At 37.7% G+C, this 19,649-nt stretch overlaps 1 protein-coding gene across 1 annotated transcript in view; it reads right to left on the bottom strand.

The window, feature by feature from the left end:
- Positions 1-1,279: 1,279 nt before the first annotated feature.
- The window catches only part of LOC124369715 (oxysterol-binding protein 1), a 120,742-nt gene continuing 102,372 nt past the window's right edge, over positions 1,280-19,649 (bottom strand). Inside the window, exons 12-13 of the mRNA XM_046827771.1 lie at positions 7,303-7,523; positions 1,280-1,732 (exon numbers count right to left, since the gene is read on the bottom strand). Coding sequence (XP_046683727.1) covers positions 1,590-1,732; positions 7,303-7,523 — 364 coding nt within the window. The 3' untranslated portion in view covers positions 1,280-1,589. The remainder of the gene's footprint in view (positions 1,733-7,302; positions 7,524-19,649) is intronic.

The following is a 19,649-nucleotide window of genomic DNA, read 5'->3' as shown; positions in this document are numbered from 1 at the left end:
AACTCTCCAATAATATAAGTTTTTATTTTTGTGAGGCCTTTCATACTCAATGAGAACATCTTCGGACCCACACAACTGAATACAAGTAATGAGTACGAAAGGCCTCACAAAAATAAAAACTTATATTATTGGACAGTTTGTTTAAATTAATATATAATTTCCAATAAGAAAAGAGCTTCAAGAATGTATTAATATGTGTAGTTTTACAGTAATCAAATCTATCCTACAACAAAACTTGATTGACAGGTGATATAAATTTGTATGAGTAACAGTTTTTAAATCTTCAAAATTAAAATAATTGGCTAACAACTATAAAAAACTAAAACTATCTTAGAACTCTCATTTATTAATTTATTATCAACTCAGCAAGAACAGCAAAAACCATCTTGTATTGGAACAAAACTTTTCAACTTGCAACCACAGGATCTGAAGAATACCCCACCCCAGAAGCTGAAGAAAGACCTAATCAACTGGCTGCTGAAAAATCCCTTCTACTCAGTGGAAGAATACCTGAGGAAAACACCACTGGACCCAGATGTAACTTCAAATCAATAAAATAAACACCAATACTGAAGCACAGAGCAGAACCGCACAGGTTAGCTACAGAGCTGAAAATGAGCACAGTTTTTTACGAGGCATGCCGGTACACGACGTAAGTGCTCGTTACAGTATGTGCGCAAACTACTAGTGTCTACAACAAAACAGACCTTACTTAAAAAACACACCTCGTAATTCCAGACTAAAGAATTGTCTGATGAACATAATGATCCAACTACTATGTTTGTCTATTAGACAAACTGGATCTAAAATTGAAATACAATTTAGGATTCTTTTACTCTATGCATTTTCTGTGTCAGCTTGGACGTTTTTAGTAATTGCTATATCACTGCCTATCTCAGTTTATCTTATGGTGATTGTATTTCTATGTCACAATTGGCCATAGGAGTATTGGATTTAATTCCCCAACATTACATATAAATACACATTACATATAGTTGTCTTTTTTATTTATCTCAATATAATAGCAAAATAAATTAAAATCTTGAGTTTTTACATTAAAGGAAAAAAGATTTTAATGAACTAAAATTTTATTGATACTAGGCAATCATAGTTGAGTTTAAGAACTAATTATCCATTTTTCCATTGATTTAGTTTATATAGATTTAGCTTGAAATGGTGTTCACTGTAAGACGTCTCTAGAGAATACCCACATTGCAGGCTGATGATATGATCACATGTTTATCAAAGATTGCAGGTTGGTCAATAAATAAAAATCAGATATTGGAACAAATACTGGATATCAACTTTAATCAATGCTATATAATCTCTGTACATTTATTTGCAAGCTCGAGCACCAATGTACTAAGCAGAGAAACAAATAATTAATCTCATTTGATTATCACAAAATAAAATTATTGCACTAGATAAATGTCATTCGTTTGACAACAAACACAACATATTGCAACAACAACAAGCTATAAAAGTATTGCAGTATTATTATTTAAAATAAATTATTTTTACGATAATACTTTCAAAATAGTGAAAAATTAAAGATAGTGCTCAAGCATTTAAAAGGAATATCACAAATCTTAAAATATATCAGGGCACATAGACCAATCCTGTCTCTCCTTAGCTTCCCAGTAGCCACCCTTGTAGGAGTGTGCAGGTTGTCCGGTGACTTCATCCATCTCCTGCTTGAACCAGACTGGCTCATAGGGAATGTATGGCGTCCCTGGAAAAAATAATGAAGTCTATAAACTAAAAAAATGCAATAAATACACAGTCTTTATATTTATTAGTGGAATATTTCAATCCAGGAAGTACAATTCTACCGATTGCGGAAAAATCGTTTTTCCTTCACAATCCTTCCATCATCAAAAATAACCTTCATGACAGTGTATTCATCCCAGAGGTTAAAAAAATAGATGAAAACTTGGGATACTAAAATGTTGTGCTTTTGGTAATTGGCGGCACTCCAAGTCATCCCTCAAACCTTTCACTTAAGAGAGAAGATGGAGGTTTAAGGTGATTTTTTTGTTACCAAATGCTACGTCAGTCTTTCAACCCTTGAACCAAAGAGTGATTGAGGCCTTCAAGCATTACAACAGAAAAGAATTGCTTCATAGTGTACTAATTGACCAAGAAGAAAATAAAACAATCCTTGAAATCTATAAAGGTACTAACTTAAGTATGCTGTTTATATGGTTGCAGAAGCGTGGGCTAATGTCAAAGATACTACCCTAAAAAAGCATGGAACAAGTTTTACCCAACATTTGACTCTGAAACTAGGACTATACCAGAAGAACCAAGAAATGGTACCGTTGTTTCAGAAGTGGTTGAGCTGTTTTGAGTCTTCAGGATTTGAAGAATGTAACCAAGAAAACATTCATAAGTGACTAGAGTATGATGAGGATGATCCTGGCTATAGACTGTTGACAGATGATGACGTAATAGCACATGTACTAGAGCCAAAAGATCACACTGATGAAGACGATGATCAAGATGATGACAACGTCTTGGTTGAAAAAGGTCCGCCCAATGAAGAAGTCTTTCAGTGCTTTGAGATTGTCACTAAAGGTTGGTACAGCAAGATGAATGTGATGCTGTGCAGCTGCTGTCTTTAAAACGCCTACAAGACAGCGGTAAAAAAATGGATGTCAAAGCTTAAGCAAACAATCATGATCAACTTTTTCTCTAGGATTAATTTTGTATTGTTTTATCATATGTATCCAATTTCGGGTTGATTTTGTACTGTCCCCATTTTATCTTATTTTAAGCAAATTTTGTACTGTTTCTACAATATTTAAGTCACTGAGCCAAAATTGTATGTACTGTATGTGTAATCTCTACTTTATGTGTTACCTTCACATATTATTTTATACTTTCGTGTCATATTAAAAGGCGCTTTTGTGTGTTCTAATCCAAAAACGTGTTTTTTTTTATGTTCCACCCACTCCCCTACCTTCAACAAAATATTAGACGTTTTTTACAGTGATGTCCGATTATCCACAATATTGATTATCCGGAAAACCCCCCTGCACCAATTGTTTCGGATAATCTACGCTCCAATGTATGTCTTTCCAAATAACTATTATTTTGTTAGTTTGTAGTTTAGTAATTTTGAAATTATTAATGTAAATACTGTTATCAATGCAAATGTCAACAGATTATATAAAAACAACATAAGTCATTTAAGGCATAATTTATAATAACTGTGTTTACACCATTTAAAATTTTTTTAGCATTATTCTATTTCAAACTGTACACATTTTATAGAAATGCATTATAAAGTAATCCTAACATGAGCTATGTGCAGTCCTACCATTACTTTAAAGTGTAAAATATTCTGTTGATGATCTTACTCTCAGAAAACATTGGAGAAATTCCACTTTTACTATGTTCATTTCATGCCGCTTTACCTTGTTTTTACTATTTACACTCGGTTCAAATAAAAATGTTAATTCCTTAAAGTTAACAATCACAACTAAAAATCTTTACAACTATCAGGTAAAAATATATTTTATACATTCTACATGAAGGGGATTGTAAATAAACTTGTATATAAACAAATCAAAAATCCTTAAACACTCTTCTAATAACATTTGCATCATCATCTATTTATAATACAATATTTTTCTAGTCTGTAGAGGATCAACTCTTAACATAAATTCTTAAGAGATGCTTTTCTAGTTTAGATGTTTCACCATAGAAAAGAACATTTATTTTATGAATCTTTCCCTTAAATCATCTTTAAAAAACTCCATCCTAACAAAACATCTTTATTAGACCCAAATTAAACTGTTAGTAAATTTTATCCTAAGATCATATGGGCTAAATAGTCACTCTTTTAACCCCTTGAGTGCTATAGCCATTCTAAAAGTTAAATACATAAAATGCTAGTTTTTGTCAATTTGAAAGTGTTTGGGAAAAATGCTATGTCACTGCAAGATTATTCAGACAATACGTGAAACAGGCATAGTCTAATGCAATATCTTAATTGCATAGTTTATGAGTGTTGCTGCACGCATTTGCAGCCCGCTGAATAGATTACAAGTGCAGCCTGTTACAGTTGTTCTTCCTGCTCAGAATAAAGTGTGTACTACAGTGGGTAAAAACACATGTACTGGTGTTTAAAATTGAAACCGCAGTGCTCCAGTTTCAAAACAGTTATTCATAATCAAGCACGCAAAATAATATGTAATGTTTACAAACATATGGAAAAAGTGTATTCCAGAATGTCTGAAAAACAGTTCAGAATCAAAGTGGCAGATACTTATGGGAAATTAGCAACTACCATATACAGAGTTTTGAAAGAAAGTGAAAATTCAAAGAAAGGAGAAAAGAAATTCATTACTTCACACAAAAAAGGCAAAGAGTGATTTCAATGCTGTAATAAATATTTAATGTACGAGGGGGTACCCAAAAGTAACCGGAATTGTATTGCTGGCAGCCGGCAGCGTGTAGTACACATTCCTGCCGCTAGGCGTGTGTCGCGCAACCCATTGCGAGCTCAGTGACCCCAGTTCCGTTGTCCTAGTGCATTCTGTTCGTTCGTAGTGACTGTTTTCGCTAACCCTGTTTTGTTCTTGTTTCGTTTTTTGTCATGGCAAGTTTAAGTGAACAACGTGCAGCTGTGAAATTTTGTTTTTTACTTGGTAAAAATGCTGCAGAAACTATTTTAATGTTGAATACAGCTTACAAAGATGATGCTATGGGGAAAACTCAGGTCTACGAGTGGTTCGCTCGATTTAAAAATGGCGACATGTCGATTGAAGACAAACCTCGTTCTGGACGTCCATCAACCTCTCGAACGGACGAAAATGTTGAGAAAATTCGTGAACTTGTGCTCACCGACCGTCGACAGACAATTGAGGAACTATCAGAGAGTAGTGGGTTAACTTGGAGCTCGGTTCAGCGAAAAGTTCGCCAGAAAAGACCCGATTTGTGGCAGACTGGAGACTGGTTCTTCCACCACGACAACACACCGGCACACACAGCCATCTCAGTTAGGCAGTTTTTAGCCAAAAACGGCATGATTCCGCTGCCCTATGCACCTTACTCGCCTGACCTCGCTCCATGCGACTTTTTTTTATTTCCACACATGAAAAGAGGCTTGAAAGGTCAACGATTTGACAGCGTTGAAGAGGTTAGGAAAAAACAAAGCTCGAGCTTGCAGCCATTTCTAAAGATGACTACAAAAAATGTTTTGATCAATAGAAATACCGTTGGGACAAGTGTATTAGTTGTCATGGAGATTATTTTGAAGGAGATAAGGTCGTATTGTAAAAATTTGATAATATATAATTTTTATTAAATAATTCCAGTTTTTTTTGGGTACCCCCTCGTATATATTAATAATAACTTTCACTTAACAGAAAAGGAAAGGCTAATATTAAAGGGTACTGAAAAAAGAAATACAATATGAAGGGTAAGAATCTAGTTTACAAAAAATTATTTTGCAACCCGGTTTCAAGTGGAAAAGGGCAGAAAATAATAAGGAACTTCCAATGGAAAAATTAGATATTCGAAATATGAAATTAAATTATTTAAGGAAAATTAAAGTTCCATGAAGTAAGTCATAACACCAGGTATATGGATAAAACTTACTTTCACTGCCATTCTGTGGTCTCTGAAGTAGATAAGAATAAGCTATTATCTAACTATAACATACGTTTAGTACTTTGCATGAAAAAAAGCAATCTTTCGTTGTCAGTCCAAAGAAAACTGTTGCGCATCAGCCCAATGTCCACAATAATACTATAGTATAAGATATATCAATGCAGACGCTGGGTTGTGGTGTGGTGATGTCAGCTGTAACAAAGAATAACTAGTGATGGGATAAATAGATTGAATTCAACAATCAAGTGATCATTACTGCTCATCTTTATTTCTCATCTATCTTCTTAAATCCCATCTTCACAATTTAAATTAATACACGTATTTACACTGTGACACAGAATGTGAGCAAAATATAATATAATGAAATAAAAGCATATAGATAATCGAATGCCGAACAAAAAAAAAAAACAGATGTAAACAACCGAAACAAACGTCACATCACATCGCCTCATACTGAGAATCAACTGATATGGCAATGTGGCAACACCACAAGGAGGAAGGGGAAGTGGGGTGTCACAAACTTCTGTGGCTGATAGTACTCATCGTTTCAAACAAATAATGTCATATAAATATAGGTTGAGAAATGTCTCGATTAGCTGCTAGCCTCCATTTTGTTTATTTTTAAATATTATTATCTCTAAAACTAGTTAAGCTAAAGAAACCAAATTTAGCACATAGGTTTGAATAGATAAGCGAAAATTTGAAAGAAATAATTATGTTATTTTCTTTAATATTAACAAAATGGCGTCTGTTAGACATTTTTAAAGTCAAATAACAAAAAAAACCAGTACAATTATAAAAACTTTACAAGAGACCAACTATTTGATCAATTTTATTACAATTCCAAAGGTACTTGCTTCAACAAAATCCATCAATGCATAAGCGACCACTTTAAAGGTACGCTTGTACATGCAGGGACCAGCAAGCATTATGTCTTTTGATAGGCAAATTTATAATTCCTAAAATATAGTAATTTCCCCAAAACTTTGCAAATCCCACAAAAATAGCTCGGTACTTCAGGTTTACTTCTTGTAATGTAGACTGGTCATAAAAAATATATTATATGGATGTTATTTTTTTTTAACATCCTCATAAAAAATAATGATGTTAAAAAGGATTTTCTCATGATCATGAATATCTAAAAATATTAGTTACACAGTTACAAGTAGTATAATTAATGTTATATTTTATGTTAGCAAAAACAATTATTATTTTTACATGTTTATTATAATTAAAACAAGGTTAGTAACACCATGTTAATAAACATTAAATATTGTTGTAAGAGAAGAAATTACAGTTTGCTACTTTGAAACAACTTACTTAGGACTTGCACCAGTGAATCCCCAACAAGACGGATGGGCGTATAGAGATGGGAGCATTCGCTATCGCTTTATATTGGTACCGATACCAATTGCACACTAAAAGGTAGATGTGCCAGATGCAAAGTTAGAGTGCATCTACTGTAGATGGTTAAAACATAACCAAGTGTCCTAAAAGTCCCATCTCCATTTCTCTAAAGATGAACCTCATTTTTTAGACTTTTATTTTATTTCTTCATTAAACTTTGCAAAAATTCATCCGTAACAAACAGAGATGGTAATTATTATTCACAGATATCACAGAACAGACGAACAGATTACTTGTGTAGTTTTTTATACCTGCTTCTCACTCAACTCAACTTACCATCACAAGCTGCAATCTCGGCATTAGACTCCCGCTGCCTGCGCACTGTTCTCTGCTTCTCCTCCAGTTTTTGCTTGATCTGGTTCGCATCCTGCCACCTACCCTCCTCCATTAGCCTCTGATCTGGTCTCAGGCGAGAGTCTGTGGGAGCGATACCCTCCTCCATCTCATTCAGTTGGCAAGCCAACAAAGTGAAGTTGTAATACTTGTCGTAGTCAGCCCTGTAAATAACATTTATCAGTTTAAGTACAATTAAGATTGTGCTTGCATCAGAATTGCAAACTCTGACCTCTAGGTCGCATGAGCAACATTGTTTCCTGTTTATACCATTCCTGAGATATCGCAGCCTGCTAGCCCATTCTCCCCCCCACTCCAAGTACCGGGAATTAGTTCTCTGTCCCATATTCTCATCTCTCAATCCTCCTGAACTGTGATCCCTAGATCTGACAGTTTCTAAAGTAGCAAGATAATATTTCATTTTTTGTATGCATTCTTTAGAAATTCATAACAAAAATTTGTATACTCAATACATCAAGCAATTGGTATTGCTGTCTTCATAAAATTCTGAAGTTTATTTATGTACCAATAAATATTCACTTGTCTTTTTACATATTAATTTTATGAGGTTGAACGTACAAATGTAACATTTGTAGACAAAAACTTTAAGTTTGGCCAAACAATGTGAGATATGAAAATGTTACTAAAATTGGTGTTTAGAACTTAAAAAATAAAACACGAATAAAAACTTATATATAGCCATTCTTTTCCCAAATTGTGAACAGCCATCAACTTTAAAGTGTAAGAGTTGTCAACAACTGTAAGTGTAATAAAACTTGTCAATTATTACGTAATATTAATGTGATTTTAACAACTGTAAACAGTGCAGTGTTGAATAATATACAACACTATTGTGGAAATGGTGGCAAAATGTCATTATTTCTCTGTAATTCAAACTAAAATTTATACTAAGACAGTACACATGGGTAAATCACAATACATTACTCAGATAAGTTCTCCTACTACCAAAAAAAGTTTCTCAACCAATAGAAAGTTTATAAATGTTTACTATCCACATTGTACAAAATCACGACAAAATGCAATCATATAAACATACATTCTATAAAAAATTAAGTTTAAATTAGTATCTAGACAAATGACTACTTAAAATCATCAAAATCTTGTTATCCTTTTAAACTTTCCATCGACTTGTCAATAATCAATTTGAAATAAACAATTTATATGCTTAATTTAATCTTTGTATCTTTCTATGAATTATTTTACTACATTAAACCAATATACTGAGAATTGTTATAACGACAGCCATAATAAAATAATTTTTGAAACTATGTCAAAAGGTAAAATTTCCCTTCTGGCTTAGTTGGAAGAAATGTACATTTCACATGTGCTGTTATCTCGAATTTAAGCTGTAAGATTCAAGATTTAATATGTCTTTACTAGTCATTAAGCAATATAACAAGTTACAATAGACTTTGTCAAACTATTGGGCAATAATAATTAAAAAATAATCATTTTAGAACTAGAGACTTATTTTAAAATTAACAGGAACATTGTAATAGACATAAAAACTTACAAGAGTACTAACTTGTATAAATAGAGAGTGGTCATAGGAAATTATTTTTAAAGTAACAATGAAAGCATCGTATGGTAAATGAAAAATCAAAAACACAAATCGAACAAGAAACACAAAGAAAATATTAACACCCACATAATATTAACACAATTAAAACCCAATGAAAAATGTTAACAGTATAAATTATTATAAAGATTGAATTTTCTTCTATACTTCTAAAACTTTTGTACGACCACTTTTAGACAACAAAATATTAAGAATAACAGCAGGTTTAAATTGCTTAAAAATGTTGTCTCAATCCTAATTTATGTTGTAAAATATCCCAGACCGAAACTTAGTACAATTGCGAATGGCCACCATCATGAAACTTTCTATTGGTTGAGACTAACCAAAGAACTTACCCAAACATTGTATATCTTCGGTTTGAATTGGCTATAAATGATACTAATCATGTTGTGACAATGGGTACCCCCTCCCATCGTCGGGGCCATGAGAGGAGGGATGGAGTGCGGAGAACGAATGGACAGGAGCGTCATTGTGGAGTGTGGTGCGAGGTGCAGATGTAGACGACAGCGAGAGCCAAACCAGGGGTCCTATGTGAGCCGCCTTCCCCGGTCGGGTCATTAGGTCGGGCTCGCGCTTTCTGTACGTCACAAATGTGTCGGTTAGGGTTGATCTGCGAGTTAGATAGGAGTGTGGTCGCGTCTGGAGCCATTGAGCGGCTATATTAGTATTAAACATCGGTTATACAACAGTTGAAGTGTTTGTTCCTTCCACAACACCCCTCCTCCCTTCGGTCATCACCCGCTGTGTTGAGGTGGACCTCAGCACACCAGCCAAGTGAGTCAAACTTTCACCCCCCTGTGGCGGTCTACGTCACAAATTTGGTGGAGGCGCCGGGTAAGCTAGACCCACGTAAGGACCGAGGACATGGGTGGTAAAAGGTGCTGTACGTATATTTGTTTTTCCTTTTCTGTAGACCAACCTTAGGTTAAATTAGTAAGATCGGATCAGTAAGGACGCTTAGGCCAGATGGAGAAGAGTTAGACTATAGTAATGAGGTAAGGAAGAGTGTATAAAAGAAAGAAAATATTTCAACCCGACAAGACCTAAAATTTGTCAAGTGAAATTGTTGAAAATTTCTGTGTTGATATTGGAAGTGTAAAGAGTGCGTGGATGTTTTCTGTTGTGAGGTTGACGGTCAAGACGAGGAGCCAAAGTAGAAACGAGGCGCGTCCTGAAGAGAAGTTTCGGAGCTTAGACACGGTAGAGGAAGAACCGCCCATCGTTGAGGAATGCTGGACACCACAAAGTAGCCCAGAGTATGACTGCGCGCAAAGACCAAGGACCGGTAGTGAAACTGAGACATCCCTTCAGGAGGAGTCGTCGGAAGATATCTTTATTGAAGAAGCTGCTATTAGACCAGGTTCGGCTGCATGTATTTTTAGTACATGACCTGATGGACATTTATTGGTGCATGGACTCTAATTATTGCACGTTTTATAGTTGAATGTTGTTTTCACTAGACGTAGCCTATTACAATTTGTAGATCGGCTGAATAAATCATTTGAATTTGCATCGGAGGCTCAGGCAGAAGAAGAAAGCGACGGCACCATGGCAGAAGCAAGAGGACTCACCATCATTCCAGGGAGGTTCAGAGGAGGTATTGAAGAGAACGTTGAAGAGTATCTGACACAATTTGATCGAGTTGCCAAAGCCAATGGATGGGATGAGAACAAGAAGAAGGTTATCTTGCCTTGTTACCTAGAAGCTGCTGCACTGAAATGGTATGAGAACATGGAGGGAACGATGGGAGACGGCCTAACGTGGGCACAAATCAGGGACGGCCTTAAAGAAACTTTCCAAGGAATAGCCTGGGAGGAGCAGGTAGAATATCGACTACGCATGAGAATGCAAGGTAAGATGGAGCCGGTCGAAGCCTATGTGCAAGATGTGCTAAACCTGTGCCATAAAGTAGATAGCGCTATGTTGGAAAGAAGCAAGATAAAATATGTATTGCGCGGATTGAAGCCATCCTTGCTAGAGAAAGTTATGGTGATAACAAACGACTCGTTGGCAAATTTGATGACCAACATCAGAAAAATAGAGACCGCTAGATTTATGGCCGGGCAGAGAGTGGATCATTTAATGACTGAACCGCAACGAGCCAACAGTTTAGGACCAGCCGTTACCAATATCGATGGAGAAGGGACTACAGTGAGAACTCTGGAAAACAAAATAGAGAACCTTGCATCCGAATTTGCGAAGCTTGGCATGCAGCTAATGGAGCAGCGAGGGAACCAACAGCGGTCGAGGGCGAACGAGAAGACCGGACACGTGACTAGAGGGAGAGAGCAGTCAACCGGGACAGCGCTGAGGAGAGAGCCACTGGATGGATGGAACCAAGGAAGAGGTAGAGGTGGTTACCGCCAACCCGGAAGAGGAAGGACAGCCAACGGAAGAGTTATCTGCTATCAGTGTAACCGTCCAGGTCACTATGCTGTGGCTTGCCGTTCAGGGAATCAGGGAAACGAGAAAGGGAATCGCTAAACCAGAGGCTAAATATCGAGGGTGATTCCGTCAGAAGAGGCTCCCAACCAATTAGAGGAAGGCTTAACAATCGAAGACTGTCTTTTGTCAGGAGCATGAGCGCCAAGAATGGCATGAGACATGGAAATGATATAATCGATTTTCAAGGCCTAGGTATGCTCATGAGGCCTATGCAACAAGGCATCCTGTACCAAAATCAATTCCTCAAGCTGAGACTAGCACGGTGAAAACGGTGGGAGTGTTAGAGATAAATGGAAAACTAAATCAGAAGATCATGTCGATAATAATAGACACTGGTGCATGTGTAAGCTGTGTTGACGAGAATTTGATACCTCAATTACGAGAGAAGATTAGGCCTGTCCAGGGGGTCAATGTAAAGACTGCAACAGACGAACCAGTACAAATTGTGGGCCGGGTAGAAATTCTTTTGGAAATCAGTCATTGTGTAATGGCGTTCCCTGTGTTTGTGGCTAGAGGAGTAGGGGATTGCTGCATTATGGGCAACGATTTCCACCTGAAGTTTAGTACAATGATTGACTTTGCAACAAAGAAGGTATATTTCACACTAACTAACGGGAGAAGGATTTCGGCTGATTTCCGAAGTGAAGAGAGAGATGCCAAGTATTTGCGTCCCCCTCCAGACCCATCATGGCTGAATCATATCCAGTTGGGAGATGGACAAGAAAAACAAGCCAAAGTGGTATGTGAAGATTCAGCTGAACTGCCGCCTCGAAGTCAAAAGCTTTTGCGAATTAAGTACGAGGGGTCTCTGCCTAGTATAGGAGTAATAGAGCCGAGGTTAGAAGTGTTCAAAGAGAAGTCGGTACTTGTACCATATGACCTGATACTCATGATACACCACCTGATCAGGTGCTTGCAATGAACCTAGCGGATGACAAAAAGTGCCTACAGAAAGGAGAGATACTAGCTGAAGTATATGAAGTTTGTGAAATACGAGAAAAACCGACGATGGAAGTCAATGGGACAGAGCGAGACGAAGACGAGTTTGAAGAGCACAACATTGATATTAATCCCCAGTAATCTGAGGACAAACGAATAACCTTGCTTAAGCTGCTTAGGGAGTTTCGAGATCGTTTTGCCTGGAATAAATCTCAGTTAGGGCGGACGAATGTGTGTGAGTTAGATATTCCACTCACAGACAAGACTCCAATCCACCAATCTCCTTACAGGGTGTCACATCGTGAGAGAGAAATTATCAGAGAACAGGTGAATGAAATGCTAAACAAAGGAGTTATTCGAGAAAGTAACAGTGCCTATGCATCTCCTGTTATCCTTGTGAGAAAGAAAGTTGATACTTGGCGTTTTTGTGTAGACTACCGCCGCTTGAATCTTCAAATAAAGGATATAGCGTACCCCTTGCCCTTGATCGGGGATATACTTACATACTTAAATGGATGCCAATGGTTCTGCACCTTAGACATGAATTCTGGTTACTGGCAATTCCCCATTAAGGAAGAAGACAAACACAAAACTGCTTTTATAACGGCAGATGGCCTATGGGAATGGGAATGCACCCCTTTCGGACTTAAAACGAGCCCAGCAGTATTCCAAAGGTGTATGGACCAAGTATTAGCCGGTTTGAAGTGGGGAAGCTGCCTAGTATATTTGGATGATGTACTAGTCATGGCACCTGAGTACGATGTCATGCTGGACCGATTGAGGAAGGTGTTCGGGAGGCTGAGGTCAGCGTCCATGACTCTCAATCCAACCAAATGCTCGTTTGGATATAGAGAAGTTAAGATTCTCGGTCACACGGTGAATGCTATGGGCATTAGTCCAAATCCTGACAAGATTCAATCAGTACGGAGTTTTTAACCTCCAAGACGCCTGCGAGCTCTAAGATCGTTTTTAGGAATGTGTAACTACTACAGATCTTTTGTCCCGGACTTCTCAAAAATAGTGGGACCTTTGGTTAATCTCAAGAAAAAGAATGAACGGTTTCATTGGGGACCAGAGCAAGAATGGGCTTTTAGCGAGTTGAAGAAGCGATTGACGTCACCCCCAATTTTAAGGCATTTTGACCCGGCGCTACCTATTGAGTTGCATACGGACGCAAGTGATCAAGGAGTTGGTGCAGCACTTATGCAGAAGGACGGAAAAACTGTACTATCCGTAGCCTATGGTTCCAGGAGGTTATCTGAGACTGAGCAAAAATATACCACAACAGAGAAGGAGTGTATCGCAGTAGTCTGGGCGACACAACATTTTAGGCAATTCTTGTGGGGTCAGAAGTTTACTATTGTAGTAGACCACCATGCCCTGTGTTGGCTAGACAAGAACAGGGACTTATCAGGTAGATTAGGTCGTTGGGCTCTTAAACTGATGGAATTCGATTACAAGATTAGACATAAACAGGGAAGACTCCACGTTCTACCCGACTGTTTGTCAAGAAATCATGAGAGGAACGAAAACCCTGAGGACGAGGAGAAGACTAACGATATCCCTATGTTAGCCCTGGAATTGAAGGACCTAACTAAGCTACAGAGTGAGGATGCCGAATGTAAACGGATATTAGAGGCGGTCAAGAACCCGGAAGGAGCAGCAAGTGCAGACCGACGGCTGGCAAGGAGTTTCGAAATTGAAGACGGGTTGCTGTATAAGAAGAACGTTGCCACTTGGGGCATAAGAAGCTGCTAGTTGTTCCAGTTTGCATGGGAAAATCGAGTATGCTCAATTCAAAGTGAGGCGGAATTGGTAGCTGTGGATCGCGACCAATTAATACCTATCAGAGGTGCTATGCAAAGGGACTGTAAACCATATGAAATTCTTTGTGCTTTGTACCTAAGTATGGAGATGGTGCTGTGTCGGGTTCTATGTGTCTGAGTCGGATGTTTGAAGGGGCCACCATCGATGACCTGAGTCATCGATGAGCCTGTGTTTTTAAATGTGTTACCGGAGACAGACCGTTGGTTAATAAAATACATGACTATAAGTATGTACTAACTCAAGAGTCAGGACCGTTAGATTTAGTTTGCAGGCTCAACGCCAACCGGACTCTAACCATAGCGGAACCGAGGAGACTGGGGGCACTCGAGGTTGAGGTCCCGTGTGATTGTAAACTGACCGCAGGATCTGTAGTTTTGGTTTCAGAGGCTTATCCGTGTCCGAGAGTGTCAGTTGTACCAACTTTAACTCATACCATACCAGCGGCGTGGTCTAAACTGAAGACGTTAAAAATTGCAGCCTTACAGTTGCAGGCTACGAGTTCTTTTGATGCTTTTTCAGAGTGTTTCGATGAAAATTGGCCCGTGTCGGTCCCCCACTGGAATGTGACTGTGTCAGTGCCTAAAGTGATTCAGCCGCCGATCTTGACAGTCCCATGGGAGAAGAAAGCTATATATACAGTCGTCTCATCGGTATTACATGTTGTGTATGTGTTTTTATTAACTGTGATAGTAATTAGAAATCCCCATTTATTAGGATTTGGTATGGTAGGGCAATTTGCAAGAGCCGAAATAGAAGGTTTTGGCGAACGATACGATCGAATTACTGTGGATTTTATGCTTTATTTGGTAATGATTTTCTGTTCTGTTTTGGGCTGGCGAGTTATTAAGAAAACCGTAGGATATATGAGGAGGAGGCGAGGCGACGCCGGTGTCGAGATGACCGCACAGCGGCAGAACCCTGAGGGTGACGGGCTGCCCCGAGACCTGCCTTTACTACAAATTGGAGACAGAGAGTTGCGGATTTCTCTCGAGTGGTGGGAATTAAATGAAGGTAAAGTCTTAGGGTAACCTGAGCAATCCCAGGTGTGACTTTAATACGGAAACAAAAATAAAACACATTGATGTTACCAAATGCACTAAAGGACATTTTAGCTATAAATTCTTTCCCGTTTAATAATAGTAACTGTTAATAATGTTGGGTAATTTAACTATTAGAAACAACCTTGTATTATTGTCTAGTTAGTAAGTAATCATAGGGGAATGGCCATTCCAAGATAAGTGTAGATAATTTAATTATACCTGTATGTTTTAATTAATAAATGTTTTATTATAACCAGAGATGTATTTCATGTATGCAATTAAAGGTAATAGGACAGTGTACATGTGCGTTGACGTGAGACGGCTGGGTGTTGGTGAACTTGACCGAGTGGCGAAGCGAGCGCCAGCTGATCGGAGCGCCAGCCTGTGGAGCCCGTCCGTTGACCCCGCAGTAGCAGAGCGCTGTATGCTGAGCCGGGTCCCCACTCCCAGCTGATCTGGGTAGACTTATACTCTGCTTGTGTTGCGTAATATTATGTTCCAGGATGAATTATAGCTTCATGATTGCTGGGCCCAGCTATCCAAATGCTCACAGCTTTAACGATTTGATGTGAGGAACGAAAATAATAACCGTACTGAAAGGAATGGTAGATGCAATAGTATTGATAAACGGTATAGATTTGTCCATTTACACAAAGAAATGAAGTGAGTTTGTATGTCAATTCGATACACTAGCATATTTAAGAAAAGGGCCGTATTTATCACTAAAATGGATCGTCATTGTAAATGTGTAATAATTTATTGTGTTTAATGGAGGTAGTCCTAGTGTAATATTAAACATGCTGTTGAGATATGATTCGCATTACATAAAACAAATACCATGGTTTATTATATGTAAGAGAGGATGTATTTTATTGTTAATCATAAATGTCACATGTTAAAATTATAAGGATAGACTCAACAGGTATCTAAATGTCATTAGTTTAGGATTAATGAAAAACAATTGTCATAGAGAGTTTAAGATATATTCTGTATAGAGGGTTAACGTCATAGAAGTTAGATTTTGAGCATTGTGAACTTATCAAAATAATATTACGTCAGTACTGTAAATGTAACTAGTATGAGCGTAATGCCATAGTACAGTTGAGCGCAGGCACCTCGTGGCGCAGCGCACACGCTGGGAGCGGATGTGCTGAGCTGATGTCCGCACATTCTTCCACGTGTGTAGCGCGGCTGCCTGGGAACTGTGCTCAATTCCAGCTTTAAAACTTTGAACATATTATAATGCTAATATTACAGAGCTAAATAAACGTGCAACTGGGCTGAACAATGTATCTGTAGTTACATCAAAATGTTATAATAAGGCTAATTATATAAATCTAACCAATCATTTATGTTAATTTTTTGAATACTCATGTTTTATTGATTAATCATCGTATTATTATTTATCAATGATATATCGTTTGTTACTATTATTTATATATTATATAATTATATTACATTGCATTGGATAAGGGTTTGTAGGTTAATAGTTATCGTTTTTACATAAATACCTTTGCACAACTTGTATTGATACAGAAAGACATCTGTGCATCTGTGTTCGGTTAGCTGTTAAGAAACCGTAATGGCGACCACACTCAGTTGATAACTGTAGGGTAGATTAGGCTCTCATATTAAAAAATTATTTGTTTTAAATTAGGCTCGTGGAAATTATCATGGTATAAATATGTATTTACTCTCACAGCCACGTGGACAATGGACATTTTGTGAGTTCGAATGATTGATTATTGTGTTAACGGCTGAGAGAGTTCTTATCCGCGAATTGGTCCCAATGTGTACAACAGCTAGGGCTAGGAAGTCCGATTGAAAGCCAGTCCGAAGGAGTGCGGTGAGCTTGACCCAGAAGATGAACTACAGCGCAGTACTACTCTCCGCCGTACTGGAACCCATTCTAGACTCCAGAAGAGAATCATGGACTATGTGGAGTGGCCTGTCCCGAGGATAAGACTCATTGACTTATGGATCTGTGAAACCGGTCTACCAAGGTGTAGAGCCAACAGGTGTAGCTCTCCAGGGCCTAACAGCTTAATGTTTGTGATTCAGCGACCTGGCGACAGCGTTCTCTACGGTTGAGGTTCCAGGTCTCTAATGCCCCCTCTGCCCTGTGATGCTGGAGACGAAATTAACCCTGGCTAGGAGATCTACGTGGGGGTGTGTGACAATGGGTACCCCCCTCCCATCGTCGGGGCCACGAGAGGAGGGATGGAGTGCGGAGAACGAGTGGACAGGAGCGTCAGTGTGGAGTGTGGTGCAAGGTGCGGATGTAGACGACAGCGAGAGCCACACCAGGGGTCCTATGTGAGCCGCCTTCCCCGGTCGGGTCATTAGGTCGGGCTCGCGCTTTCTGTACGTCACAAATGTGTCGGCTAGAATTGATCTGCGAGTTAGATAGGAGTGTGGTCGCGTCTGGAGCCAGTGAGCGGCTATATTTATATTAAACATCGGTTAAAACAAGTTGTACTCATAATGCAGATATGTCATACCCATAGGGTGTTTCTCTTTAAGGATGTTTCTAGTAAGGATAAAATCCAAGTAATTATAGCAAGGGAGATCCTGGTTCGATTATACATTATAACAGTAGTAGATAGTAATATATTTGCCATATATATATATATTTATCCTGTCTATTGGAATAGTTATATATATATAAACATTTTTAATGACCGGGCATGACGTTCAGAGATCAAATAAGCTGGGAAGTCCATTTTTACTGATAAATAATCCATATTACTTTGTTACTTTCTGTCCATGTTAATTATTTTTTGTTTAGGTAAGGTTTGTGGGTTTACTCCCTCGTGGACACTTGTGAAAATGGTAATCGCATGATAACCATCATATTTGAGGTGTCAAATTTTTTTTCACTGAACAAACTTATAAAAATCTTAAAATGTAGTATACACAGAATTTAACAAACATAGTTATTATGCATAATTTTTTTAAATTTTATCAGGGGGCCAAGAGGTTAAATACGTAATAACTATCTGATCTCATTAAAGAAATCTTGTAAATATATGTGGGTTTGTAACACTTGCACATCCTTTAAAGAAGGATAATATCGATTTAGCTACTGAACTAAAAGTCCTATATTGGATTGTGTCTCATAAAAGTATATCAGAGTTTACGATAGTGTATAGAACAACAAGATAGTCTTTAATTTAAAAAAAAACTATTCCAGTAGACAGAGACAATTAATTTTGTTATTATGTACTGTGTAAGACACATTTTTTACCCGTTTTCCTAATTGAGAAAGGTCAGATGGTATTTTATATAAAGTTTAAGTTAATTTAATAATTTCAGCATTAAAAAAAATACATAAACTTAAACTTTAAGTAAATTTAGCATTATATTCATCATTTCTGTATCATCCGAGTTACCATGTTTGCATAAACTTGGGTAATTTTGATTTTGAGAATCACATATTGAAACCATCATCGAACTGTGTTTTGTCTGTATGCAAACAAGGTAGGAGTACGCCACACCACTTGTCGCATAATAAACTTCATCGAGGTTGTAGTAAAAATTTTAAGTCTATAGCTCTGTCCATTCTTGATATGCCTTGCGGACAGACAGACAGTAATACAGAAAATATACTTTTCACCCCCTCGGCAGACAAACAAGAAATTGTGTCAGTGATAGGCTTCAATGACACTCAAGTCAAATTCTACATTCAATTTCTACATACAATTCTGCCTACACTGTTGATTTATTTCTGCGATATAGTGATGAATCCAATTTTCATCCATTGTCACAAAATGATGCATATTCAACTGTCCTCAGATCGCTTTTGTTCTGTAATAAGTAAAGCTGTACTAAGCAATCTTGCAGGACTTATTCGTGTGTAACTCATAATGCAAAATGAAATAGACTCATTTAGTCTAAATGCCCTTGGCCTCAAGCTAATTCGCGCATTTTCACTTTTCTGTCAGCTAAAACCAAATCAAGGACTTTGTTTATCTGATCATTTCAGCGTCACTACTTTCGTGCTCCGGGATATGGTGCACCTTCAATACTTGTTATGCCAGACTTAAATTGATTTACCCACAGTCAAACACTTTGTTAAGAGAGACATGAGTTACATAATATGTACTTCAATGTTTTCCTCTCTAAAGAAATACACACATAGAGATAAGACTAGTTTTATCTCTAGTAAGTAAATCAAGATTATAGCAAGATCAACCAAGACACTACTAACCATCCATCCCGGCCATTTTACATATCTCAAAATGAATGTAACCAAATGGGACAGCACGATCTGCAAACTTCTCACCTCAGCCTGGCCAGCCTTACTGGCCAAGGTTGGTACCAAAAGGTGACATGGCCAGTATTGTCATTAAAGATTTAGATTAAAATACTCTATTTCCAAATGAAAGTAAAAACAAACTTTCAATGTTTTTCAGCCTCTTTAAGAATTTAAAAAGCCT

The sequence above is a fragment of the Homalodisca vitripennis genome, chromosome X (assembly GCF_021130785.1).
Source record: "Homalodisca vitripennis isolate AUS2020 chromosome X, UT_GWSS_2.1, whole genome shotgun sequence".
NCBI lineage: Eukaryota > Metazoa > Arthropoda > Insecta > Hemiptera > Cicadellidae > Homalodisca > Homalodisca vitripennis.
This window is presented reverse-complemented; position numbering and strand designations above follow the sequence as displayed.